Source organism: Odocoileus virginianus, chromosome 27 (genome assembly GCF_023699985.2).
Source record: "Odocoileus virginianus isolate 20LAN1187 ecotype Illinois chromosome 27, Ovbor_1.2, whole genome shotgun sequence".
NCBI lineage: Eukaryota > Metazoa > Chordata > Mammalia > Artiodactyla > Cervidae > Odocoileus > Odocoileus virginianus.
This window is the reverse complement of record NC_069700.1, coordinates 43,044,314-43,071,618: the sequence shown is the minus strand read 5'-3', so window position 1 is coordinate 43,071,618 and position 27,305 is coordinate 43,044,314. Positions and strand designations below refer to the sequence as shown.

Here is a 27,305-nt window from a genome sequence, read left to right as displayed (position 1 = left end):
GACTACAGCAGGTGCAGAGCTTTCCCAGTTGGAAGGAATGGGGGGCGGCGGCCGAGAGGAGAGGAGTATTTAGGAGAGAAGGCGGCAGAGAGAGATTGAGAATGGGGTGAGGAGGTAAGGAAATTATCATGCGTGGTATGTTGGGAATAGAATATCTGGGCTCTCTGAATTCTTCCAATTTCTCTTCCCCTCTTTTTTCTCCCTCCTATTTCCATCTTTTTTTGCAACATCTTTCCAATTCCAAATTTCTCCATTCATCTCACTTTGTCCTACAGTTGTTTTCCTTGTCTTTTACTGTATTTTTCTTCTATGATCTGTCCCTTCCTTGGCCTTACTGTGGTTTGGGGTTTAGTTTTGCATTTCCACTGCGGTTTTTTTCTTGTTTTTATCTCCTTTGTTTTCCCTCTCGTCTCATCTTTTCGTCTATCACTGAACCATCTCCTCTCTCCTCCCAGTTGAGGGAGGCGGGGTTAAACTCCCCAAGAGCCTTTGCCGCTCTGTTCCTTTTCCGCGCCTGTCTTCCAGACTTCCGGTTTCAGACGGACCCTTTATCTTAAGTTCCCTAGTTTCCCCCCGGAGGTTGGGTCAAGGAAACACATCCTGCCCCCTCGGGGAGGGACGACATCCGGTAACACGCCTCACAGTTCATTTCCGCCCTTTACCTGCTTTTCGGCTTGCGCCACTTCCGTCACTCTAGAGTGTCTCCACCCTTCCCGCCTCCCTTCCTCGGAGCGTCTTAAACACAGGCTTCGGGCCTACTGCTCCGGGGGTACCTTGGGGGCGGGGGGGGGCAGGTCTGATGAGTAACCCCTCCCCCCAAGTCCCAGAGGGAGAAGCCTCTACATCTGTCTGCCGGGTACATTATATTCAATTTCTAGATCATTGTTTGAAATTGTCTATGACTTTTTAAAATTAGGTATCTGTTGATAAAAATTTCCCCCATCATTCTGTTTTGTATTATATAACAAAATCCTTTATGGAAATTTACCTGGGCTAATGAGCCTTTAAGTAATCATTTATCCTTTTCTCAAATTTTATATTTAAAAAAAAGTGACCCCAGCGCCCCTCAAAATTTTCTTCAAACTTCTCATCTGGTAAAGGGATGAGGGTTAGGATTGGCGTCATTTCTTGTTGAAAATTGTCAGAAGAGATGGGGAACCAAAGGGAGAAAACAGAATGCCAGAGATTGAGGGGAAGGGACCATCCAAGGCTGGGGTCCTGACTGCTGCCTTCTTATCCTTCTTCCTCAGCCCAAGAGTTCCATGGCCTCCACTTCCCGTCGCCAACGCCGAGAGCGTCGCTTCCGTCGCTATTTGTCTGCAGGACGGCTGGTCCGGGCCCAAGCCCTCCTCCAGCGACACCCAGGCCTTGATGTAGATGCTGGGCAGCCCCCACCTCTGCACCGGGCCTGCGCCCGCCACGATGCCCCTGCCCTGTGCCTGCTGCTTCGGCTTGGGGCTGACCCTGCCCACCAGGACCGCCACGGGGACACGGCGCTGCATGCCGCTGCCCGTCAGGGCCCTGATGGTGAGTCTGCCTGGTGGGGAACAAGGTCATGAGCAACTGATGGGGTCTGAGATGAAGGCCAGTGGTTGAAAAAATAAGCTAGTTATTTGGTCCTGGGACTCAGGCAAGTAGTTGACCAAGTTGGCTTATGGCTATCATTTATGACTTCACATTACTGAGCTACCACTGTATGAGGAGCCCAACATTACCCAAACAGCAACTAGTACTCAAACTTCACATCTCTCTAGATTGTTGTGTGTTAATTGCTCAGTCGGTCTGACTCTTTGCAACCCCATAGACTGTAGTTCACCTGGCTTCTCTGTCCATGGGATTCTCCGGGCAAGAATACTGGAGTGGGTTGCCATTCCCTTCTCCAGGGGATTTTCCTGGCCCAGGGCTCGAACCCGGGTCTCCTGCATTGCAAGCAGATTCTATACGGTCTGAGCCACAATATCTAGGTTAGTAGCTACTTTTTTTCTCTTAGCTGGTTGTTTGCCTGTAGTATGAAAAGTAAGATAGAGGGTACTCTCTGCAGTTACAATGCATGGCTTCAAATCCCAGCTCCACAATTAACAGCTGTGTGTTCTTGGGCAAGTAACTAAACTTTCTTGATGCTTAATTTGTCCCTGTGCAAAATTAATTAGTAGCAACCTTTGCTGTGTGCCAGGCACTTCTCATGAAGCAGCTCATTTAGGGCTGCCCTGGTGGCTCAGATGGTAAAAAATCTGCCTGCAGTGAGGGAGACCTGGTTTCAATCCCTGAGTTGGGAAGATCCCCTGGAGGAGGGTATGGTAACCCACTCCAGTATTCTTGCCTGGAGAATCCCCATGGACAGAAGAGCCTGGCAGGCTACAGTGCGTGGGGTTGCAAAGAGTCAGACACAACTGGGGGATTAAGCACACAGGCACTTCTCACAAAGCCACTCATTTAATCCTCACAACTACTCTGTGAAGATATAAACACTAATATCATCCTTCTCTTCTTAGATAAGGGAACAGCACAGCGAAGTAATTTGCCAAAGTCAAACAACTATTAAGTGGTAGAGCAAGGATTGTATCCCAGCAGCCTAACTAGATAGTATTTGCTCTGTGGTACTTTATAGAATTACAAAGTGATAACACCTGTGTTCAAAGCACCCATGTTGTGGCGTATGTTTTTAGCATCAACTGACACAGTACATAATGAAGCACCCAGCACATGATAGTTCAATCGCTCAGTCATGTCCCACTCTTTGCGACCCCATGGACTGCAGCACCCCAGGCCTCCCTGTCCATTACCAACTCCCGGAGTTTACCCTAAATCATGTCTGTTGAGTTGGTGACGCCACCCAACCATCTCATCCTCTGTTGTCCCCTTCTCCTCCCACCTTCAATCTTTCCCAGCATCAGGGTCTTTTCAAATGAGTGAACTCTTCACATGAGGTGGCCAAAGTATTAAAGTTTCAGCTGCAACATCAGTCCTTCCAGTGAACACTCAGGGCTGACCTCCTTTAGGATGGATTGGTTGGATCTCCTTGCAGTCCAAGGAACTCGCAAGAGTCTTCTCCAACACCACAGTTCAAAAGCACCAATTCTTCAGCACTCAGCTTTCTTTATAGTCCAACTGTCACATCCATACATGACTACTGGAAAAACCAAAGCTTCAACTAGACTGACCTTTGTTGGCAAAGTAATGTCTCTGCTTTTTAATATGCTGTCTAGGTTGTTCGTAACTTTCCTTCCAAGGAGTAAGCATCTTTTAATTTCATGGCTTCTGTCACCATCTGCAGTGATTTGGGAGCCCAGAAAAATAAAGTCTGACACTGTTTCCACTGTTTCCCCTTCTATTTGCCATAAAGTGATGGGACCGGATGCCGTGATCTTAAGTTTTCTGAATGTTGAGTTTTAAGCCAGCTTTTTCACTCTCCTCTTTCACTTTCATCAAGAGGCTCTTTAGTTCTTCTTCACTTTCTGCCATAAGGGTGGTGTCATCTGCATATCTGAGGTTATTGCTATTTCTCCCGGCAATCTTGATTCCAGCTTGTGCTTCGCCTAGCCTAGTGTTTCTCATGATGTACTCTACATGTAAGTTAAGTAAGCAGGGTGACAATCTGTAGCCTTGACGTACTCCTTTTCCTATTTGGAACCAGTCTGTTGTTCCATGTCCATTTCTAACTGTTGCTTCCTGACCTGCATACAGATTTCTCAAGAGGCAGGTCAGGTGGTCTGGTATTCCCATCTCTTTCAGAATTTTCCACAGTTTGTTGTGATCAGTACATGATAAGCACTCTAGATAACTGGCCATTGTTCCTGTGGGTATTAATAGATCCATACTCCTTATTACCCACAGTTCTGAAACTCAGAAACACTCTGAGAACCATGTTTTTTCATCAGCCTGCCACCAAACTCATTTGGTAACAAAAATCTAACCTAAACTGAAGCTAAACTATTCATGATATGCTGTTATGCTACTGATGTCAATATTCATACATTTCACTGCAGAAACATTCACATGTTTGGTTACTGGGGCTAGCCATGCTCTCCCAGACTACCTGATATACAGTGTACCTTTGTCCCTTGGTATCTGAGAGGGATGGTTCTAGAAACTCCCACTCCCAGGATACCCAAATCCGCAGGTGCTCATGTCCCTTTTATGAGAAGGTGTGATGTTTGCATATAACCCATGCACTATCTTCCTGTAGATTACTTAAAATACTTAACCCAATGGAAATGTAACATAGATAGTTGCAGGCAAACTGCAGATTCAAGGTTTGGCTTTTGGAACTTTATGGAATTTTTTTTTTCCCCTGAATATTTTAGGTCTATGGTTGGTTGACTCTGCAGATGTGGAACCTGAGGATATGGAGGGTCAACTATATGTACTTTCAGATTAGCTCTTATCAAATCCCCCAAATATCTGCATTCTGGAAAGCCTTTGATATTGATGGGGGCTTGTTGATACTGTGGTGGCAGTGGAGGCAGCTCAGAAGAGGTACAGCTCTCCCTAAGAAAATAACTGGTGAAACTCCATTTCCCCTTTTAGAGACTTTCCTTCTAGAGTAAGAACGTTAGATGAAAATCTCTTGGTGGATGAGCAATCTGAACTCAGTTTGATTGCTATTGTCATCCCCCCCAGCTCCCCAAGAATGTACAGGAACCTCACCCACACCCTGAAACCTCCCCCATGTAGTCAAAAATCCCCTAACATAGGCTGACCTATTCAGATATTTCAGATATTTTTTTAACTTAGAACAAAGAGAGGAGGTTTACAAAGTGCAGGCACCTAACTTGACTGTTGACACTGTATATGACAACAGAGCAGAATGTCCTGAGGCAGACCTCAGACCCCATCAAGTTCCAGCCCTGCCACTTAATGGACTATGAGACAAGCCCTCTCCAGTTTAGCCTGTGTGAACTTAATTTGCTTCTCTAGAATGGAGGTTGTGGCAAGTGAGGCAAGCACTTGGTGCAGTTTTGATATTCACTAAATGATAAGTAGGGGTTCCCTAGTGGTCAGCAGTAAAGAATCCACCTGCAGTGTAGGAGATGGAGGTTCGATCCGTGGGTTGGGAAGATTACCTCAAGAAGGAAATGGCAACCCACTCCAGTATTCTCCAGAAAATCCCACAGACACAGGAGCCTGGTGGGTTAGAGTCCCTGGGGGGTCACAAAAAGTCAGATACGACTTAGTGACTAAATAACAACAAAAGATGAGAAGTACTGTTACTTTTATTCTTTTATTACTCAGTTAAGGCTTCATTAGTGACAGAAATGTCTCTTATGGTAGGTGCTTCCTTCATTGTATTGAATTCTAAGAAGAATGTGAGAGTGATATTATGGTTCCATTTAAGAATGAGGAACAGGGCCCAGAACCTTCAGGACCTTGCTGAAATTTCACCTACACTCAGGTCACTCCCAGGCCTTCTCAGGCTTTCCTTCCTCCTGGTCCCTGCCATCCTTACCACCAGGTGGCCTTCTAACTCCTTGGTGGGAAGGCCCATCTCTAGAGACCATTCTGCCTTAAAATCCAGATATTTTCTTTGAATAGATGAAATGACCCAGAATCTTCTCGGGGAGGGTAGATTTCCCTTCAGTTCCCATGGTGGGTCCAAGGGTTCTGAATTGGCTGGGCTAGGTTGTCACACCCAGTGAGAGGCCAGTGAATGGCTGTTACCTTTGAGGCTTTTGGTAACACCTCCTAGGAAGGTGGTCTTAGCTGTCAGAGACCCCTGTATAAACACACCTTAATCCAACAATAGCCATTCTCTGCCTTCAGCAAGAATGAGTGAACATTGACAAACAGGGTCATTTTGTCACCATCTTTGCAAAAAGAATAAGTCCAAAGCCAGCTTGATTTTTTGTTTTTATCTCCTTAGTGTAACATTCACTGCACCTCTGCCCTGTGCCAGCACAGTATGAGACATTTCCCATCCATTACCCACTTTGATCTGCTCAGTAGAAGTAGGCTGTGGCCCTGCTTTACAGATGACTGAGCCATCCGGTTTACGTTCCCTTTGCCTTTCCAACTTAACCTCCCACGGCACACCCACAAACCTGAGACTCCTGCTCCATGACTCTGTCTTCAGTGACCCCAAGCCTGTTTTCAACAAGCATGCCTGTCTTTTATCTGCCTCTGGCCTGTCGCCTTCCTGCCCGCCCTAGTAAGTTTTCCACCTTGCTAAGTTATTCTCCCTTCACAACCCAGTGTAGGCCCCCACCTCCTGCTAGAAGCCCTCTCCAACCAGCCCGCCCACTGTCACCTGGTCTTCCTCTGCATCTCAGTCATCACTAAACGTAAACTTCTGATCTGGCATTTTTTAAAAGTGTTCTGTACCAGTTAGTATCAACATCTTATTAAGACAGAAATCATGTCTCGTTTTGGGGAGTAGAACAGTGCTTCCATCACTGAGATGAAGTACGTGTTTACGCCACAAAGCCTTTTATCACATTTATTTTTCCCAATATAAAAGTACAACATATGAATTAAAGAATATTGGGAAAAGTAGATCTTTACTGTTAATAAATTTGGTGTTTCAAATAACTGGAGAGGCTGGTGGTGAACTATTTAATAAATGATACCAGGCCATTTGTCTTCTCTGGAGAAAAATAGTCTTACCTAACACCCGACTCAAAAGTAAATTACAGCAGATTAAACATCTAAATGCAACAGGAAGGGCTCAAATTCATGGGAGGGTTTTCTCTGGGGGGATAAAACTTTTAAGACAGAATCAAAGAAAACTTTAGTTTTATCTCTGATGGTTTTTTTAAGTAAAATTATGTTGAAAAAACAAAAATATATTAACATACCTTGTGGTAGGACTAGGTTGCTTATCATACTGTACTTTGTACTTTTTTCCTTTTTTGAAAAAAAAATTTTTTCTAGGAATAAATATAGTAGGCAAAAACAGAAGGGCATAATCTTGGAGTGGAGAAAAAAACCCCCCTAAGAATGAAATAAAGTTAAAAGCTATAAGTTGAAAATAGATGCAGATTTAATGACAAAAATGTTGAAAAGATAGAGGAAAATATTTACAATATATGTGAAATAAACACAAAAGGTGGGTATCCATATTATATAAATAACTCTCATATCTATCCATATATTATCCAGGGGAAAAGTAGACAATATGAATATGAAAAACTTTCATTAATAAAATCATTTTTTTAATCTATCGGGTGGGCAAAATTTAAAGGCTTGGAGGTATTCAGATTTGGTAAAGGACTTCACAGGCACTCATATATTTTTTTAAAATACTTTTATAATTACCTAGTTTATTTCAAGAATAATGGAATAATATTCCTTATCACATATAAAAAGTTTCCTGAAAGTGATAAAACTATAATTTCATTAGGCACTCCTATTTTCTTGATGGGGTGTACCTTGGCACAAACTTTTTGAAAGCGATTTGGCAAAATTGCACATTTTGTTTGACTCAAAAATTCCCCTTCTGAGAATCTACCCCACAGAAGTGCTGTAAGGAGTCCACAAACACATATGTATAAGACTGATCATTTTTGGAAACAAAGTCTTTCTATTGGGGGTGGGAAGATTTGTTTCATATACACAACGGAACACTACACAGTCACAGAAAAGAATGAGGTAGGCTATGTATACTCCTGTGGAAATTATAAATGAACTGCTGAATGAAAACAAGTTACCAAACAACATGTAACTCCTGAAAAGAAATTGTCGTGCATATGTGTTTATATACACCAAGACAGGACTGAAAAGGGACCACACCTAGCTGTTAACAGTGATTAAATTTATTCTTCAATCTTTAAAAAGAAAAGAAAATTTCTTATTAATTAGGTACCTTTCACATTAAAATACCAGGTAAGACTTGGGGGGAAAGCTACTCATAGTCTACCACCCTGAAACTAGAATTTTTACCTATTTCTTTCCAATCTTTTTTTCAACCATTGATTTGGTCTCTTTTTTCACACAATTGTGATTGGATCCTATGTACAGTTTTGCAGCCTGCTTTTTCCCCACACCACCATAATCTTTAGTGGCTATTTAATATTCTGTACCAGATTTTACTCATGGTGTTTTATAGTTGGAGGCCTTACCTCTTCAAACCTGTGAATTTAAAAACCTCCCATGCAAACCTGAGCACCCACCCACCCTCACACCTGCTGTGAGCCCTGGTGAGAAATAAGCTGTTGAAAGACAAGGCCAGTTGCTGGGTGGGACAAATTGGGAGGGCTTGTGACAGGTCACATCAGTACTAAAGAGAAGTTCCCCCACCCCTCATCTTGATGTGGTTTGCATTGAGTGACACTCAGGTGTGCCAGGAGATGGGTGGGGGGCAGTGGGCCTTGGCCAGCCAAGGCTGGACCCATTCTATCTTGCACCTTCCTGGTACTGACAGGACAGCCCTTCCTCTGTCCCATTGTTTTGCCAGGCGGCCAGTATGTTCTAGCATCAGTGAATAAAGATTTAAAGACTGCTGGCCCACTTCCTCCTGCCCTAGGGAGAAAAAGTAGGTCTACAGGAAGGGAGGGTGCCTCACTCACCTCCCTCTGTCCTGGGAGTGCAAAGGGGGTTGATGGCTGTGGCAGGGGGGCACTGGTAGGTGCAGTGTTGGCCCTCAGCTGATAATGGAGCAGGTGCATTGAGGTCAGGACTCAGGAGGAGGGGCGCTCAGGCATGACAGTCCCTTTCCTGGTTTCCCCCAGCCTCCTGTCAGCCAGGTTGGGACCCTCTCTCTCAACCCCTTTCCCCTGCCTTAGGTCAGCAGTCATTTGGAAAGAGTTTACCCTGCTTCTGGGAACATTTCAGTGGCTTAAATTCACTAATGGACTACCTCTCCACTACCCTCCCAGCATTCCTTGGCTAAGGCTGGCTGAGAGAAATTTCCCTGAGAATATTTATTTTTCTCAGTTTATTGAAAAGTGATATAAAAAGAAAAATATTGTGTATTTGTATATTTATAGTGGTACAGATCAGGGTGTTCAGGTATTCTATATAGGATATAGTTTTGGATGAGAAACACGATAAAAAGTATAAAGTAACAGTATTTTTCAAGCCAAAAAATTGAATATCTAGTCAAAGGGAGGCAAGCTAGAAAATATCATTTGACATGGTGGAGCTCCCAGGACACCAAATTGGCCTGCAAGGACAGAGTATTTTAAACTACCGCACTTACTCATGATGTAAAGTATCGGTAAGTATTTGTCAGTGACAGTGATTGCCTAGTACCCAGGAGGCATCCATGTGGGCAACCGTTCCATTGCTCTAAGACCAAGGGGGAGTGAGTGACCTGCAGGATTCAAGATGGCGGCCCTCCCAGCTAATTTGTGCTCACTTCTCTCCTGTCAACAGCCTACACGGATTTCTTCCTGCCACTGCTGAGTCGCTGTCCCTCTGCCATGGGAATAAAGAATAAGGATGGGGAGACCCCAGGGCAGATTCTGGGCTGGGGACCCCCCTGGGATTCTGCTGAGGAGGAGGAGGAAGATGAGGCCTCTAAGGAACGGGAATGGAGACAGAAGCTGCAGGGAGAGCTGGAGGATGAGTGGCAGGAGGTCATCGGGAGATTTGAAGGTAAGGGTGCCATTTCCATCCACAGCCGCCCTTCTTCCCCACTGGCTTCCTGTGCTCCCTTCTCCCGTGCTGCCCATCACCTCCTCACAGCCTGTCCGAGACCACCCCCACCTGCCCTCCCAAACAGATGATGCTTCCCATGAGACCCAGGAACCCGAGTCCTTCTCAGCCTGGTCAGATCGCATGGCTCAGGAACATGCCCAGAAGCGCCAGCAGCAGCAGCGTGAGGCAGAGGGAACCTGCCGACCCCCACGGGCTGAGGGCTCCGGGCACAGCTGGCGGCAGCAGGAGGAGGAGCAGCGGCTCTTCCGAGAGCGAGCCCAGGCCAAGGAGGAAGAACTGCGTGAGAGCCGAGCCAGGAGGGCACAGGAGGCACTCGGGGATCGAGCTCCGGAGCCAGCCAGAGCCGGGCCCCGGGCAGAGCACCCCAGAGGTGCAGGGCGGGGCAGACTCTGGCGCTTTGGTGATGTGCCTTGGCCCTGCCCTGGGGGAGGGGACCCAGAAGCCATGGCTGCAGCACTGGTGGCCAGGGGTCCCCCCTTGGAGGAACAGGGGGCTCTGAGGAGGTACTTGAGGGTCCAGCAGGTCCGTTGGCACCCTGACCGCTTCCTGCAGCGATTCCGAAGCCAGATTGAGACCTGGGAGCTGGGCCGAGTGATGGGAGCCGTGACAGCCCTTTCTCAGGCCCTGAATCGCCACGCAGAAGCCCTCAAGTGACCCTGAGGGGAGAGCAAGAAACTGCAGGAAGGGCAGGACAGTAGGAAGGTTAAGGTCAGGAGGCCAGTACCAAAGGGCAGAGGATATGGGGTGGGAGCAAAACTTGTAATGAGTGGGGGTGGGGGGACACGGGCCACCACCCTGCTCCTTGACTCTGCCATTTCCTAATAAGACCTGGTTCCACATTGCACACCCGGTGTCTCCTCTGCCTTTTTCCATCACTGTGGTTTTCATCACCCATGACTTCTCATTTCCCACTCCACATGCCAAAACCCACAGCTTCTATTCACCTGCACCATGCAGGCACACAATGACTGGTGCCCTCTGCTGCAGACTAGAAGCCCCCTGCCCACCCACCCAGAAGGGCGGTGCTAAGAGGACCCAGATTGCCTGCCCTCCAGTCTCTCCACTTCCCATGCTGGGCTCCTCTCCACTCTTCAGTCAGCGGTTGGAGAAATAGATGTGAACAGAGGCAAAAAGGGGAACAAAGCTAGTTTCCCTCCCCTCCCCAGCCGGAACCACATCCTCCTCCCCACTTAACACCCTCTTCCCCCAACACAGGGCTTTCCCTCTGCTGAGTCATTGAATGATCTGAATTGGGGGCAGCTGGAGCTGGGGGACTATGAGAACGTGGTTGGAGGATGGGGGATAGAAGCAGAGAAGAGAGGGGAAGAGTCCTTGTGGGGGAGTGGAATTTCAGTTACTAAAATTAGGAGCAGGGGAAGGAGGCGGAAAGAGCCAAATTATGTAACCTGGGTTGTCTGTTCTTGGGCAACCAGAGATCCACACCCGAGGCCATCAGTCACCTCAGGCTTCTCAGTCCTGACTCTCCTCCTTCAGGGCTCCAGTTCTCAACTCCTCCAGCCAGCTTCTGCCCCCATCTCAAACCTGGGCTCCATCTCTGGGTAGCCCAGTCTTGACCTTCCAGATAAACATCTCCCTTTTCCTGAGGTTGAAGAAAAGGTCCTGACGGGTGGTGGGAGAGGGTCTAGGGTTTCTAAGGCGGGAGGTGGGGGGAGCATCATCTCTTCCACTCTTCAAACTCAGTCCCTTCTTCAGCTCCCTTGAACTAGGATAGGAAGTTGCAGACGGCTCCAGACCCTATGCCACCGGTGGAATCCCACAGTACTGGCAGGACACAGCAGGAACTCAAGGGCAGGACTCGGGAGAATATGGGCGCGTGCCATCACGTGCGCAGTCCACACATGTCTGCATCAGAGAATGTTGTGAATCAGAACTTATTTTTCAGGTTTGGAATGGAATGCCGGTCTACACAGGATAATCCCAGGTGTGGAAGGAGAGGGTGATGGGGGACGGGGAGGGGAAGTCTCTGGAAGTACGGGGCACATGAGGTGCGTGTGAGGCCCTCAGAGAAGACAGAGAGCCAGCAGGCCCCAGGTCTCCCAGGACCCAGCAGATGTTCAGGGGGCAGGAGGAGGGAGGGCTGATGAGAAAGATCCTGTGAGAGGAAGCTGCCGTGATTCAGAGAAGAGACTTGAGCTGTGAGCAACCCAAGCGTCCGGTTCCTCTCAGGCCAGAGATTTCGGAAGTAGCATGCAAAGAGCTCGAGTTCGAAGTGGCGGGGGCGGAGGTGGGGTGAGGATCTTTAAGCTGGGACTTGAGAAGTGAGCAACAGAAAACACTGGTGTCCAAATTTTTTCCTTCACCCAGGAGACTTAGTCTGGTTTTTAAGCACATCATTGGCCCCTCAGAGAGAGTCACATCAAACCAAAGCAAAATAAGTCCCACTCTGTGGCCCCCAGACCTCCCTCTTTTCAACGTCTCTCCCTGGTGTCTGGCCCCCAGCCCGGTTGGGGGTTCCCCTGAGATGAGGGCTGTTCACTTTCTCTGACCACATGGTTTCCGCTTCTGTGTCTCTTATTTCCTAAGCTGATAAAAATACTGAGCCCTAGAGGCCCTGGCTTCCTCTGACCCCCTGGGGCCAAGCGGCAGGCATCCTGTCTTCCACAGTTGGGGTGGGGAGGGGAAGCAGGGATCCCCAAGGGGTGACTCAGGGCCTTCCGTGCAACCCTGGGGACATGGACAGGTTCAGCCTTGCTCTAGAGCTGGAATGAAGAATTGTTTCTCAGTGGAGGGTGCATTGGGGTTCAGTTAAGAGACACAGGGTTGGGAATGAGACTGATGAGATTGAAGAGGGTCCCTTGGGAGATTGGGGTTGGGGCAGGTCTGGTTAAGTCTGGAAAAGGGTGTGGGAGGGACTGTTTTCAGTGCAGTTCAGCTGAGCATCAAGTAGCCCAAAGATAAATGCAAACTCTGCTTCAAATTTGCCGTCCAGTAGGGGAGGCAGACCTAATCAACTGATTCAAGGCATGCTGAGTGAACTGGATAGAGTAAGGTACAGTGGATGTAGAAGGTGGGGTGGTGAGGTGGGTGTTCCATCTGTAAGCACCCAGCAGGCTCTGAAGGAGGAGAGGGCATTTGATGAACAGGTGGGATTTCTGGGGGAGGGGGTGAGTGAAAGGGCCCCAGAGAGGAGTGGAACAGCTTGAGCAGTGGCTGAGAGTCAGAAAACTATCTTCAGGAAAGGCGAGCATCCTGAGGTAGGTGGAGTGCAGGTGTGAGGGAGCATGTGTTAAGGAAAGGACAAAGAATGTCATGGTAAGGGGTGTGGACCTGGCAGGCAGTGGCACTGTGATGGCTGTAGAGAAGCGGGGCAAGGGGCTGCTTCAGGTGTACAGACAAGGAGTAAAGGAAACAGGTGCCTTGGGCCGTGGGGGGAAACATGCTATGTGTTAACCATGTCACACCCTTTTCCCAACATCAGAATCCTGCCGGCAACTGTCCAGAAGATCTCCGTTATAGATGAGACTGAGGCTCATAAATGTACTGTAACTTACAATCACACAGCTACAAAGTAGTGGAATTAGCATTAAACTCATTTTACCCCAAAGCCTGTGTACTCTCTACTTAGGTCCCAATAACTCCAAGTAGCATCAAAGGAAGGAACAAATCTTATATCTTTGAGAGGGATAAGTCATTGGGATGTGCCAGCTGATTGGATGGTGGGAGTGGGGGAAGAGGAGTCCTAGATGGCTCCAAGTTTTGAGCCAAGGGCATAAGAAAGACCAGAATAACCGAAACCAAGGAGGTATGTGGCTGAGGGGAAAATGAGTTGATTTCAGACAATCAAATTTTTATTAAGTACCTGATAGGAGCAGAGTGCTCTGCTAGACAGTGAATATAAATGAAATAAAGTCACTGCTCTCAAAGGGCTTGCAGTCTAATGATATACAAACAAGTGGGCTTCCCAGGTGTGCACAGTGGTAAAGAATCCACCTGCCAGTGCAGGAGATGCAAGAGACAGGTTTGATCCCTGGGTCGAGCAGATCCCCTTGAGCAGGAGATGTAACCCGCTTCAAGATTCTTGCAGAGAAAGTTCCATGGAAGATGATCCTGGCAAGCTACAGTCCTTGGGGTGGTAGTCAGACGTGGCTGAGCACACGTTTCACATTTAGGCTACAATGAACCAAATGATCTAAAGTAGGTGGAACAAGCTAACAGAAATCCTAGGGATTTCTCCAGGGTTCTCCCGTGTACAAATAAGCACCAGCCACTTGGTGACGGCGGTGCACCTGCTTAGAGTAACATAGTGCTCAAGAATGTCCTGCAGGGTATGAGGTAACAGCATGACACTCAGGTGCAATTTTCCAGCAGGCAGGTCTGGAGCTCAAAAGGAAGGTTGGAGCTGCTGGAGACACAGATTTGGGCATCCTTTTCTGAGTGGACAGGATCCCTCCAAGACAGGGTGATGAGAAGAACCTTGAGGATGATCAAAGGGAGAGAAACCAATAAAGGAAGAGAGGTAGAAGGGACAGAAAAGTAGGACAAGAGAGGTGTGCCAAGCAGAGACCAGGCAGCCACATCTGATACTTCAAAGAAGTCTAATAGGTGAGAGTTCAAAAGATCCTTTGGGTTCAGGACTAGACAATTACAAATTTTGAGAAAACAGTTTCCACTTATCGGAGGGGTAGAAATCGCTTTACATAGGTTAAGGAATGAGTGGGAGGTGAGGAAAAGGAGGAGCTGAGTACAAAGTCAGATTGGTGAATACTGAAGGTAACCGAGAATCATCTCTATTTCAACCCACAAATATTACAGTGAGGAAAATTTTACCAGTTCCCAAAAAAGTGGTTAGTTAGAGGGCTAGTTTCTTGAGACATCACACAGAAAAGGAAGGTGAGAGATGGAATGGACATTTAAGGGGGAGAGAGAGTCCAGGAAAGGCTTTTTTATTTTTGAGAAGAGTATATAAAAGGAAGGCGCATGGAAAGAGATACTGAAAATGAGGAAGAGGGGAAAGGGTATGGTAAACATGGGGATGTGAAATCAGAGTACAAAGAGTCTACCTTCGGAGAATGAGTCCACTGAATTGAGAAGAAAAAGGAAACATGAAGGGAAAATAGGCAATGAAGAGGCACTCCTTTGGTGACCTTAAGTTCGATAAAAAGATAATAGTGCCACTGAGAGTAAAGAGCCAGGGAAGTGTGGAGATTTAGAACATGGGGGAGAAGATTTAGTACTCCTGCAGGAGTAGAACAAGGACGTCAACAAGCAAAGATAAGGGGACCCTAAGGGCTTCATGAGATTAGATGACCAGGATTCGTAATAGGCCTCTTCTGAGGATATGACTCTCCTGCAATGCTTGGCAGTCCAGGAGAAGGACCCAAGAATGGTAAACCACTGAGTGTACCCAAATCAAGCTTTTCGAGATCTTATTGGTAGAATATTAGGTAGTGAAGGCGAGGTGAAGAAAGACTGATCTAGATACACAAGTTGTTAGATGTGTGGTAGAGATAGGGGTGGAGGAGATTGTGCTATGAAGACCAGAAGAACATGTAAGATACAAAGCCATGGACTTCAAGAAAGGAGGAGGTTATCAGTGGTGCCAAGGGGAGAGAGGAGAACAGTGTCCTCTCCTGCCCCCTGCTCCTAGTGATGGGTGTGGAAGAAAGAGCAGCCTTTACCACAGAATGAAAGCTATTGGGGAAAAGCCAGGTTTCAATGTCCCAGAGGAAGATGCTTTCAAAAGTGAAATAGAGGATGTGAATATATGAGGAGTTCCATAAAATATTGTGGAATGGGTTGTTACAAGCATCCTTTGTTGGATAGGGGGTCGAATTCAAGGAGGTTAAATCCCAGTGAGAGTTCTAGAGAAAAGCCTGGAAGGTTTTGCTTCTGGAAGGAAGAGGTTGTTGCTTGTGACATTTAGAATAGGAGATACATTGCATTTATCATGAAGGAAAACATAAATACCTCGAAGGAATCTTAGGGGTGTGTGTGGATCTCCTAAGGCACTACCTGGGCAGTCTTGGTGTCCCTGCTTGCAGTCTTACTCCCCACAGTCCAGTCTAAACACAGGAGCCACAGTGATCTTTTAAAAACGTGAATCCAATCACTTTTACCTCACACCTCCCTCTCTCCTCCCTCCACTCACCCACATACGTGGACACACCCTGACACCCTCCAAAGCTTCCCCTGGTTGACGACAGTTCAGATGCTTTACCTGTCCTTACAGGGCCCTGTGTGCTCTGGTCCCTGCCATGCCCCTGTTCTCTGAGCTTATCCATCTCCCACTCTCTCTGCTCCAGCCTCACTGGCTTCCTTTCTGTTCCTCAGCGCCCCCAGCTCATTTCCATCTTCCAGCCTTTGCATTAGCTGTTTCCTTTGCCTGGACTGCTTCTCACCCAAACCTTCACTCAGCCACTCTTGTCATTTAGGTCTCAGCTTAAAATGCCATTTACTCAGAAAGGACTTTTCTACTATGGTGTCTAAAGTAGATCCCTGCCGCTCTTAGGACACATCCCTATCTTATTTCCTCATAGCGCTACTTAACTGCTTTCTTCTTCAGTGTATTTCCTTTCTGCCTTGACTCACTAGAAGGGAAGCTCCCCGATGGCAGGTACGTTGTCTGACCTGTTTACCACTGTATCCTTACTGCCTGGAACAGTGCCCAGCACGCAGTAAGTTCTCAATCGATAGGTGTTCAGTATGCTACTGGGGAAGAGCAGAGAAACAGCTCCAGAAAGAGTGAAGAGATTGGGCTAAACCAGCAATATCACTGTCTGGTGGTCAAAGTCAAGTCCAATGCTTTAAGTTCCCAAAAAAACTCATTAAACGGAAGCATGAATGAATAACAGGGAAAAGCAGGATAAAGCTCAACTTTAGGTTTGTGGCTCAGATTGAACTTACATTTCGAGTCACGTTTAACTATAGGATTAGGAAGGGAGATGAGTTAATTCCACGATGAGCTCTAGAAACAGGGCTGGGTTAGTTTAGTGCATAAGTTTATTTAGGGGGTTCATTATTGAGATGTGTTTAGATTTGAGGTTAGGGTTGATTTTGAGTTGCGATTTGGGTTGAGGTTAAATATGGGTTAGGATCAAAGTTGATGTTAAATCCCAGTTTAGGTTTTGAGGCTAAGTTCAGGTTTGAGGCTGGTATCATTTCAACCTCATTTGGAAGGCTCAGAGATTTCACTGGTTTTCTCCACAGAGACCACTGTAGAAACTGTACTTCCTTGGGTTTGGAGCACAAGACTCTAGTCATCACCCCTCCCACTCAGGGAAAGCCCCAAACCAACTGCTGGCCTCCTCAAGAAAGAAACTGAATTTCACACAACCTCCGAAACTAAGATTGAAACCAAGATTGGTCCATCTCAAGGAGCGTCCCTCAGCGCATCGCAAACGCCTGTGGCACAGACCCAGTTCTCCCCTTTCCTTCCTCCCTCTCATGTTTCCCTATATCTCCTCCTTGCCTTCCCCTTTTCGCCCTTCCATGTCCCTGTTTTCCTCTCTGACCGAAGCTTCTCCACTTCTGTTTTTCACCATTAATTGCAACATCATTTTACACTTTATTAATAATATAGCTAAGGTCGCCAAGTCCATCAGCTCCTACCATTGGAGAGGCAGAAAAAGACAGCAGGAAGGAAAAGGGACTCCAGAGAGGAGGGGCACAGGGCAAAGGCAAGGAACAGAGATCAGGAGGGAGGCCAGCAGGGACAAAGGACACAGTAAGGTTAAAAGAAATAAGATGATGCCAATAGAGGCCAAGATACTTAAAAAGAGGCACCTGTGGCTACCCTTCTTCCACCATCAAACCTGGTAAGCCACCAAGACCTGTAGATTTTTGCCTAGAAACTCTCCTCTCCATTCTCCTGCTACTGCCTCAATTTATATACTGCAGGCTCTTGTCACCTCCTTGTTGAGTTGCAAAACCTTCCCAACTGGTCTTCTCACATCTGGTTTCCCCTCCAGACCCCAGCTCCCATACCTCAATTCATTCTTCCTGTAGCTTCCAGACTCGTGTTTTAAATATACCAATCTGGGTGGGTCCCTCTCTCACTTAAAAAATTTGGTGGCTTCCCCTCAGAATGAAATCCAAACCAATTAGAATGAAATCTTTTCTTGGCTCTAAACCCTCAGGATGTGTTCTTAGCTTGCCTCCCAAGCCTCATCTTTCTTCCTTCTATCTGTATTCACTTGCACATGTTAGCACACTTCATACTCTCTTTTACCTCCAGGCTTTGCACCTTCTGTTCCCTCTATCAAGAATGCCCTTCATCATCTTCTTTACCTTGATACTTCATGCCTGGATCACCTCTCCCCCAGGTCAAGTTTTATGGCTTTACTGTGGGCTGCCATAAGCGTGCTGTCAGAAAAACCACACTTTACTGTAATTATAACTAACCTGTGTCCCACACTGGTCTTTGAGCTCCCAGAGGTTAGGAGACTGTCTTCCACATGTTTCCTCAAATGCCTTGTGCAGATGCTTGATAAATGTTTGTGGAATAGAGAAAAAGCTGAAGAGATGGAATGAGGGAATTCCCTGGCAGTCCAATGGTTAGGACTCTGCACTTTAACTCCTGTGGCCCAGAGTAAATCCCTAGTCACACATGGAATTAAGATCCTGCAAGCCATGAGGCATGCCCCCCCCCCAAAAAAAACAATGAAAAGAAGAAATTAGACTAAGAAGGCATGAAAGGCAAAGTTGCAGGGCCTCAAGTAGGAGGAAAAAAAAAAACAGGAGAACTAGCTCATACATACCCTAAATGTGACTTAACTGCCACAGGACACCAAGACCCCTCAGGGACTTTCTGCCAATGCAACAGAGGAAGGGCTTGAGTTTCCATCACCACCATCCTCAGCCCCAGCCCCTCCAAAACCTTCCACATGAAAGCATAACAAGTCATAAGAGTAGTAATAATATTTGAGGGGGCCAATTGTTTTCTCAGTCTTAATGAAATGTGATTAAAATCATCTTTAGAAACGTTGCTGTTTTTTTGACCTACAACCTACAAGCTAAGCGAAACCTCATTCGTGTTCAAGAATATTCATATCATCATTTTTCATACTAGCCCCAAACTAGAAACAAACCGAATGCCCATCAACAGAAAAATGGATAAATAAATTAGAGTATATAAACACAGCATCACATCGCAATGAAATAATAATTGCTACTGACACAACCGTGTAGATGAATCTCACAAATATAACACAAAGAAGCCAAACACAGATGAGTTGTCTGTGTGATTTATTTAAATGAAGTCCAAATATAGGAAGAACTGGGATTTCCCTGGTGGTCCAGTGGCTAGGACTCCAAGATCCCAGTTCGCGGTGACTGATTTCAATTCCTGGTCAGGCAGCTGGATCCCATGTGCCACAACTAAAGGTTCCACGTGCTGTAACTAGGACCCATCACAGCTAAATAAATAGATAATTTTTTTTTTTAATAGGAAGAACTAATCTGTAGTTGTAGAGGTCAAAAAGTGGTTGGTTATCTTTAGGAGGTTTGAACTGAGAGACAGCATGAGAGAACCTTCTGGGGAAGGTTCTAAAAATATGTTGAACTGGATGGTGGCTGCATGGCTATAAACAGATGGAAAACTTCATCAGGCTGTCTACTAAGGAGAAGTGCATCTCACTGTACCTGAGTTCCAGATTGACAGAAATGGGAAATCATTAATGATTTCACAACAGTGTACTGGGGCTTCCCTGGTGGCTCAGTGACAGAGAATCCACCTACCAACACAGGAGACACAGGTTTGATTCCTGGTCCAGGAGGATCCCACATGCCATGGAGCAACTAAGCCCGTGCACTACAACTACTGAGCTTGTGCTCTAGAGCCTGAGAGCCAACAACTACTGAAGCCCATGCGCTCTAGAGCCAGTGCTTCACAACAGAGAAGCCACCGCAGTGAGAAGCCCTGCACTGCAGAAGCACTGCAACCAGAGGATAGCTCCCGTTCACCGCAACTGGAGAAAAATCTATACAGCAACAAAGACAGCGCAGCCATAATGAAAGGAAGGAAGAAAATTATAAAAATAAAACAATGTATTGACTTTACAAATGCAGCTTCAAGACAGATCATTTTGCTGTCCCCACCCCATCCTAGAGCACCACCTTTGAGCTCCACCTGTATGGAATTCTGAAGCCTGCAGTCTAGAGAACTTGAGCAGTTGCCACACTCCTTGATGCTGGAATGTGTTTGTTTGGGGTTATATAAATCTGATCTTTTGAGCCCACCTAAGGTTGGGATGAGGTAGAGGGCATCCATCAGTAAGATGAGACCTCATCATACGTGAGTTCATAGCCTCATCCCTGAGTGGGATTTTCCAAACCAAGACACTTCTGAGAGCAGAACGGAGCTCCATGAATGTTTCCACCAGGACAACAGGCATAAACCAGGATGTCCCAGGCGGGAAGGTATATAATGGAACTTCTTGATGTGAAACCCACCAGATGACCTGGAAAATACACAGACCGGGACAAGTTGACTAGAGTCTTTTGGGACAAAGATGTGGGGTACGAGAGGAGGAAACTTGCACACAGAGAAGGCTGTAATCAGTCAAGGGTGCAGAGGTGTTACACAAAATCACTCTTCAGGGAACCGGGCCTCTAGCCCACGCCCCAGCAGCTCCCCTTCTCCTCCTCTGAATTTACTGTCCCTTCTCTAGAACTCCTAAGCCTGACCCCGCTCCCTGGCCCTCCCAGCCCACGGTTCCCCTGACCCCACTCCCTTTCCCAGAACTCAGTCGTCTGAGCCCCCAGCCTGCGGTTCTGTCCTAGGCCTCAGCCTTTCCTGCCTTCGACTGAAACAGCAGCATCTTCTAAGCCCTGGGGGCTTCCCCAGGCCCCAGCCCCGGCCTAGAACCCGCCCGCCGCCTGCCACGCTGCCACTGCCGCTTCCTCTATAAAGGGACCCAGGCGTCCGGGCCAAGGGGCCCCCGCACAGCAGGTGAGACTCTCCTAGCCCATCTCCTCGGGCTGCCGGGGCGGTGGACTCCTTCCCCGGGGGCGTTCAGTCCCTCCTCTTACACCCCAGCCCCTCCTGCCCCTCCAGCCAGGGCCAGGGCCTTGGCGGGCCTGGTTTTGGTTGGTTCCCCTCTCTCTGGCTGCATCTGTCAGTCTCTTTCTCCCTGTCTGTGTCTCACATTCTGAGCCCTTTCTGTTCCCCTCTCGTCTCTGTCTCTCTCTCTCCTCCTGCTCACCTCGGGGTTTCCCTGATTGCACCTTGTCCCCTTCTCTGTCTGTCGCGCCGTGTCTCTCAGGGTGGCTGTCTCCACCGGCAGGAGGCCCGTCTTCCTCATCGCGCCCCGCCCCGCTCACTGTCTCTCTCCCCGCAGGTTCTCCCCATGACACCACCTGGACGTCTATACCTCCTGAGGGTGTGCAGCACCCCACCCCTCCTCCTCCTCCTGGGGCTGCTGCTGGCCCTGCCGCCCGAGGCCCAGGTGAGGCAGCAGGACCAGGGGGGCCGTGGGGGGCGGCCCGGCCCAACCCTGGGCCTTAAAGCCTGTCTGACTCCCTTCTCCCCTAGGGGCTCCGTGGCGTTGGCCTCACACCCTCAGCTGCACAGCAACCCCCGAAACCCTTCACCCGTGGCACCCTCAAACCCGCTGCTCACCTTGTTGGTAAACATCCACCCGCCCTCCTGACACGTAGCCCCCAGCCCTCCTCCTGCCCCTTTCAGAGACCCAATATCCAACCCCCCACTCCAGCTCACCCCACTCCCACTCCCTCTGTCCTCCCAGCCATCCCTGGGAACTCAGTCCAGCACCTGTTGCCTCGGGGACTGAGACCATTGACCCCCAAGTCCTTGAGCATCATCCACTCTGGCTCTTCCCAGGAGACCCCAGCACCCAGGACTCGCTGCGCTGGAGAGCAAACACGGACCGCGCCTTCCTCCGCCACGGCTTCTCTCTGAGCAACAACTCCCTCCTGGTCCCCACCAGTGGCCTCTACTTTGTCTACTCCCAAGTGGTCTTCTCTGGGAAAGGCTGCTTCCCCACGGCCGCCCCCACCCCTCTCTACCTGGCCCATGAGGTCCAGCTATTTTCCCCCCAGTACCCCTTCCACGTGCCTCTCCTCAGCGCTCAGAAGTCCGTGTGCCCAGGGCCACAGGGACCGTGGGTGCGCTCGGTGTACCAGGGGGCTGTATTCCTGCTCACCCGGGGAGACCAGCTATCCACTCACACAGATGGCATCTCCCACCTGCTCCTCAGCCCCAGTAGTGTCTTCTTTGGAGCCTTCGCTCTGTAGAAACATCCAGAAAGAAACAAATAGGCTTCAAGGCCTTCTCCCCATTTTGCCTCCATTCTGACCACTTCAGGGGTCATCTCACCTCTCCTTTGACCATTCCAACAGTCTTGAGTCTTCCCCACCCCGGTTCTCAGCACTGGAGCTTCCAAAGAAGAAATTCTAGGCCCACCAGGGGACCAGACCTCCCTGGACCACCCCAGATGCTCAGCTGAGGACTTCAAGCCTGCCTCGAAACGCCCGCCCAGATCCCTTCCTTGGCCCTGCCCATCTAGGGGGCCTCGTCTTGAACATGGAGAGGGGAGCTGACATATGAAGGAGCTCGGGTGGATGACTAAAGCCGGGGGGGTGCTTATTTATGAAGGGAAAACAATTAAATTATTTATTTATGGAGCATGGAGAGAAGGGAATAATAGCGAGACATCAGAAGAAAGAGCTAATACACCCAAGAGATGACAAGTGAGAGGGCGTGGGCACAAGGATGACCCAGTGAGAGAAAGCGTGGCTCTGAGGGACCAAGGGGTTCTGGAAGGAAGTGAAAAGCTCTTAAGAGCCAGCCGCTGCTTAACTGGACACCCCACAAGATGTCTGACCCTCGATGAAGCCAAATAAACCTCTTTTCTCTGAAATGCTGTCTGCCTGTTTCTGTCGGGGAGGGGAGAATTCCCCAGATGTCTCTGAGGAATGGAGGGAGGACAGGAATCAGAGAGGCCTGAGGGCCTCTGGGGACACACGGTGGGCTCACGGGGTGGTGCAGCCAGCCCGCTGCAGGGGAACCAGAGGATAAGGTGAGAAGCCAGAGGCAGGTCCAAGGTCTGGAGGGGCAGGAGTCAGGGGCCTCTTGAGGAATGAGGGTTACAGGAGGTTCCTAAGGAGCACTGACAACGCTAAAGAGTGTTCAGGATGATGGGGGAGGATCATGGGGCCCCCTGGAAGACATGGCCATGCCAAGGCCCCGAGAAATGGGACAACCTCCAAGGCTGGGGGCTAGAGAACACAAGAGGCATTTCAGGAGACCTGGTCACACACATGGGGGCTCTTAAGGGCAGTGCTATCTCCAGAAAACTGGAGGGAGCAGGGATTCTTTGGGGATACATGGCCACACACAGGGACTCTGAAGGGTGGGGGCTTCATGCAAAAGTTGGGGAGTCACATTCCCTTGGAAACCAAGACTGAAACCAGCCCCAGAGTTTCGGTGAGTCCCTGGTCAGAGTGAAAGGAGAAGCCCTGCCGTGCTGGAGTTCATGAATTCCCAGTATTACTTTCAGCCCCTGGGGCTGTCCCAGGCTTGGTCCTGCCATCCGCCCCCAGTTCTTGCAGAGCCTCAAGCTTTCCTTTCTCCAGCTCCTCTCGCCCCCCAGGGTCCCAAACACACATCTCAGGACCCAGCACAGTTTCCCCTGAGTTTTCTCTCCATGAAGGACTAAGCTTTGTAAAGCCACTCCCATTTCTAATTCTACCCCTACCTGAGTCCCATCTGGAAATCAGAAGGAACAGACCACAGAACTCACTCCAACCCCAAAGGAATGAAAACAGTGGGAGCTGGGGTGCAGAGGGGAAATGGGTCCAGCCCCCAGAGTCCCATATTCACAGCAGTAACTGGCCTATCGAAGCCCACTCAGAATCCGAGCAGGGGAGTGTAGGAAGTATCCTTGATGCCTGGGTGTCCCCAACTTTCCAAACCCCCGCCCCCGTGATGGAGAAGAAACCGAGACAGAAGGTGTAGGGCCCGCTACCGCTTCCTCCAGATGAGCTCATGGGTTTCTCCACCAAGGAAGTTTTCCGCTGGTTGAATGAGAGCCTTTCCCCGCCCTCTTCTCACCCCAGAGCGTATAAATGCAGCTGTTTGCACACCCAGCCAACAGAAGCTCCCAGAGCGGGGACACCAGGGGACCAGCCAAGAGAGAGACAAGCCGCTGCAGAGCCCCCTGGAGATAACCTCCCAGACCACACACCCCCGACAGACAGCCAGGCAACTCGCTCTCTCTCACACACCCTGCCACAAGGCTCTCCTGTCTCCCGTCTGGACTTGAACCCTTCTGAAAAAGACCATGAGCACCAAAAGCATGATCCGGGACGTGGAGCTGGCGGAGGAGGCGCTCTCCAAGAAAGCAGGGGGCCCCCAGGGCTCCAGAAGTTGCTTGTGCCTCAGCCTCTTCTCCTTCCTCCTGCTTGCAGGAGCCACCACGCTCTTCTGCCTGCTGCACTTCGGGGTAATCGGCCCCCAGAGGGAAGAGGTGAGTCTCTGGCCGGCCTTGGTTTATTCTCCCACCCAGAGAGAAATGAGAGAGAAAGAGGGCGAGAGATAGGGTGGGGAAAGAGGTGTGCTTATGGGGAAGGGTGGGGAGGAAAATAGTGGAGAAAGATGGGGAGGCAGGAGGAGACATGGAGAGAGATGGGAGGAAAAGAGAGACGGACGGAGAAATAAGACACCTGGCACAGGGGGGATGCCCTCTAAATATTTGTTGGACAAATGAGTAAGCAGGGATACAGACATAAAGAGAGATGTGTAGACAGATAAGGGGTGTGAGTAGAAAGATCGAGACTCAAAACAAGTGATCTGGATGAAGATGGTGAGACAGAAAAAGATACAGACAATATGAAAGAGAGATAAGGAAAGATGAAGCTAAGCGTGTCTGGCACGTGGAAGTAACTCAATGAAAGAGCTGTTAAATGGATGAATGAATGAAAAAAATGGATGAATGGAGAGAGAAGACAAGACCCATCAGGGCATAGAGTACCAGCTAGAGAAGCAGCCAGCAGTTTCTCCTTCAGGGGTGACTTGTTCTAACTCTCATCCTCCTTTTTCTCTCCAGCAGTCCCCAACTGGCCTCTCCATCAACAGCCCTCTGGTTCAGACCCTCAGTAAGTGTCTCCACAACCTCTCTTCTAATGCTGGACTTGGGTGGGTGGGGGGGGGGGGGGGGTTTAGACCTGGGACGGAAGCAGTAGGGGAAATTTAGGGTTTGGGATCGGGGGGAGAAGGAATGGAGGTCAAAGTATGGGATATTTTCTGGGAAGCTTAAGGGTCTCACCTTTTCCTTTCCTCTTTCCTCCTCAGGGTCATCTTCTCAAGCCTCAATTAACAAGCCGGTAGCCCACGTTGTAGGTAAGAGTTCTGAGGATGTCTCTGGGGCACGAAGAAGCAGACAGACAGGGAGGGGTAGGATTTGGGGGCTGAATCCAGACTGAGGGCAGACAGAGGGTGTGAGAAGGATTCATGAGCTCAAGGGGGGTGGAGGATACTTAGAACTTGAGGGGGATACTCAGAACCTCACGGCCAGATGGGATGTGGGAACACAGAGGGGACAGGAACCGGATGTGGGGGGTGGGCAGAACTTGAGGGCCAGGATGTGGAGAGTAGAACTGACAGGGTCACACTGACTCACCCCTCCCCGTTCTTCTCCCTCCCTCCAGCCAACATCAATGCTCAGGGGCAGCTCCTGTGGTTGGATTCATGTGCCAATGCCCTCATGGCCAACGGTGTGAAGTTGGAAGACAACCAGCTGGTGGTGCCTACTGATGGGCTTTACCTAATCTACTCCCAGGTCCTCTTCAGGGGCCAATCCTGCCCTTCCACCCCCTTGTTCCTCACCCACACCATCAGCCGCATTGCAGTCTCCTACCAGACCAAGGTCAACATCCTCTCTGCCATCAAGAGCCCTTGCCACAGGGAGACCCCAGAGTGGGCTGAAGCCAAGCCCTGGTACGAACCCATCTACCAGGGAGGGGTCTTCCAGCTGGAGAAGGGAGATCGCCTCAGTGCTGAGATCAACCTGCCGGACTACCTGGACTATGCCGAGTCTGGACAGGTCTACTTTGGGATCATCGCTCTGTGAGGGCGCAGGACATCCATCCTCTCCCACCTCAGTTACCTTATTATTTAATCCTTCAGACCCTTCTCATCCCCTTCTGGTTTAGAAAGGGAATTGGGGGCTCAGGGCTGGGCTCCAAGCTTACAACTTTAAACAACAGCTGCACTTAGAAATTAGGGATGTAGGGAAGTGAGACCTGGACAACGGGGCACCAACCACCCTCAAAGACTGGAACTGGAACTTCCAGAACTCCCTGGGGTCCACAAGTTTGGGTTCCCGGATGCAACCTGGGACACCCAAAATGTGGGGGCCAGGGCTCTTACTGGGACCCTTCGCAACATTCCTTGAGAAGATCTCACCTAGAACTTGACATGAGTGGACTTCAACTTTCCCTTCCTGCCAATGTTCCCAGACTCCCCTGAGGTGGGAAGCCCAGCCCCAACCCCACTGGGCCAACTCCCTCTGTTTATGTTTGCACTTGTGATTATTGATTATTTATTATTTATTTATTATTTATTTATTTACTAATGAATGTATTTATTCGGGAGGTCAAGGTGTCCTGGGAGACACAAACTAAGGGCTGCCTTGGCTCAGATGTGTTTTCTGTGAAAACGGAGCTGAACTGCAGGTTGCTCCCACCATGCCTCCTGGCCTTTGTGCCTCCTTTTGCTTATGTTTTTTAAAAAATATTTATCTGATCGAGTTGTCTAAATGATGCTGATTTGGTGACTGATTCGTCGCTATATCACCGAACCTCCGCTCCCCAGGGGAGTTATGCCTGTAACCGCCCTACTGGTCAGTGGCGAGAAATAAAGTGTTCTGAGAAAAGAAACATGCTTCTATCTGGAAATTAATTCTGCATGGGCCTCTTCTTGGGGGTGAGAGGCTGCTAACCAAAGTTCTTCTCCATAGGGCTTAAGATCCCTGGACCTCACTCCTTGAACTTCTGGGGCTCAAGAGATCCTACCTAAGACAAAGCCCAGCTGAATATGCACCTATCCCAAGAAAGGAACTTAATTACCTCTCCCTGAGGGCATGGGAATTTCCAACTCTGGGAATTCCTATCCAGGTGGGGCAAATCCTGTTCAGGTGAGATTTCCGGCTGTTGTGGCCTGAGAGAAAGAGCCAGGGAGTGGCCAGATTCTCAGGCACCTGAATCACAGCCAGGGGACTTTCAGACAGTTAATTGGGCAACTGAGCTCTTGAATCGCCTGCCCCCGGCCCTCCCCCTTCCAATCCAGTCCTAACTGTGCAACTGAACTGGACCTCGGTCTACCAAAGGTTCAGTATCAGTCACTGAACCTCATCTATCAAAGAGAAGTAGGGACCCCCACCACACATGGGGCCACATGAGAAACATGAACAAAAGACCTAAACTACACCAGAGCACCTCACGGAGGGCTCTGTGCATTCTGGCTTTCTCCCTTTTTCCAGGCCCCAATCTTCTACCCACTTCCATCTCTCAGTGGATGGAAGTGAAGAGGAGGAAGAAGATTAAAAAACAAAGAAAGAAAAACAAACAAACAATAAGATGTAGGTGAAGGACCACCCTGCTCCCCACCCCCCCATGCCAGCTTGGTCTCCCTGATTTTTGGTGAATGATGAGAGGGACGTGAGGTAGGTGAAGTGGAAAGAGAAATGCATTCTGCCCCTCCAGGAAGCCTCTTCCGGACACAGAATCAAAGA

At 48.9% G+C, this 27,305-nt stretch overlaps 3 protein-coding genes and 1 long non-coding RNA gene across 6 annotated transcripts; 3 read left to right on the top strand and 1 right to left on the bottom strand.

Moving 5' to 3' along the window:
* The first annotated feature begins 20 nt into the window (after positions 1-20).
* Positions 21-10,438, top strand: NFKBIL1 (NFKB inhibitor like 1). 2 transcript variants are annotated; one of them, XM_070456802.1, is made up of 4 exons: positions 21-114; positions 1,251-1,527; positions 9,310-9,531; positions 9,659-10,438. In XM_070456802.1, the coding sequence occupies exons 2-4, from the start codon at positions 1,263-1,265 to the stop codon at positions 10,246-10,248; spliced, it is 1,077 nt and encodes a 358-aa protein (XP_070312903.1). In that variant the 5' UTR covers positions 21-114; positions 1,251-1,262; the 3' UTR covers positions 10,249-10,438. The 2 variants fall into 2 exon arrangements, with proteins under 2 accessions (XP_070312903.1, XP_020763340.1); XM_020907681.2 differs by lacking the exon at positions 21-114 and adding an exon at positions 658-856.
* Positions 10,439-18,781: 8,343 nt separating this feature from the next.
* Positions 18,782-20,904, bottom strand: LOC139031480 (uncharacterized). Its single transcript, XR_011483984.1, has 2 exons — positions 20,757-20,904; positions 18,782-18,968 (listed from the first exon to the last, which is right to left on the bottom strand). It is a non-coding gene; the product is annotated as an uncharacterized lncRNA (long non-coding RNA).
* On the top strand, positions 19,101-22,433 carry LTA (lymphotoxin alpha). The gene is made up of 4 exons (XM_020907671.2): positions 19,101-20,503; positions 20,892-20,999; positions 21,086-21,179; positions 21,395-22,433. The coding sequence occupies exons 2-4, from the start codon at positions 20,901-20,903 to the stop codon at positions 21,805-21,807; spliced, it is 606 nt and encodes a 201-aa protein (XP_020763330.2). The 5' UTR covers positions 19,101-20,503; positions 20,892-20,900; the 3' UTR covers positions 21,808-22,433.
* Positions 22,434-23,768: 1,335 nt separating this feature from the next.
* TNF (tumor necrosis factor) lies at positions 23,769-26,451 on the top strand. 2 transcript variants are annotated; one of them, XM_020907669.2, is made up of 4 exons: positions 23,769-24,041; positions 24,624-24,669; positions 24,866-24,913; positions 25,222-26,451. In XM_020907669.2, the coding sequence occupies exons 1-4, from the start codon at positions 23,856-23,858 to the stop codon at positions 25,641-25,643; spliced, it is 702 nt and encodes a 233-aa protein (XP_020763328.1). In that variant the 5' UTR covers positions 23,769-23,855; the 3' UTR covers positions 25,644-26,451. The 2 variants fall into 2 exon arrangements, with proteins under 2 accessions (XP_020763328.1, XP_020763327.1); XM_020907668.2 differs by having other exon boundaries at positions 24,621-24,669.
* The last annotated feature ends 854 nt before the right edge of the window (positions 26,452-27,305 follow it).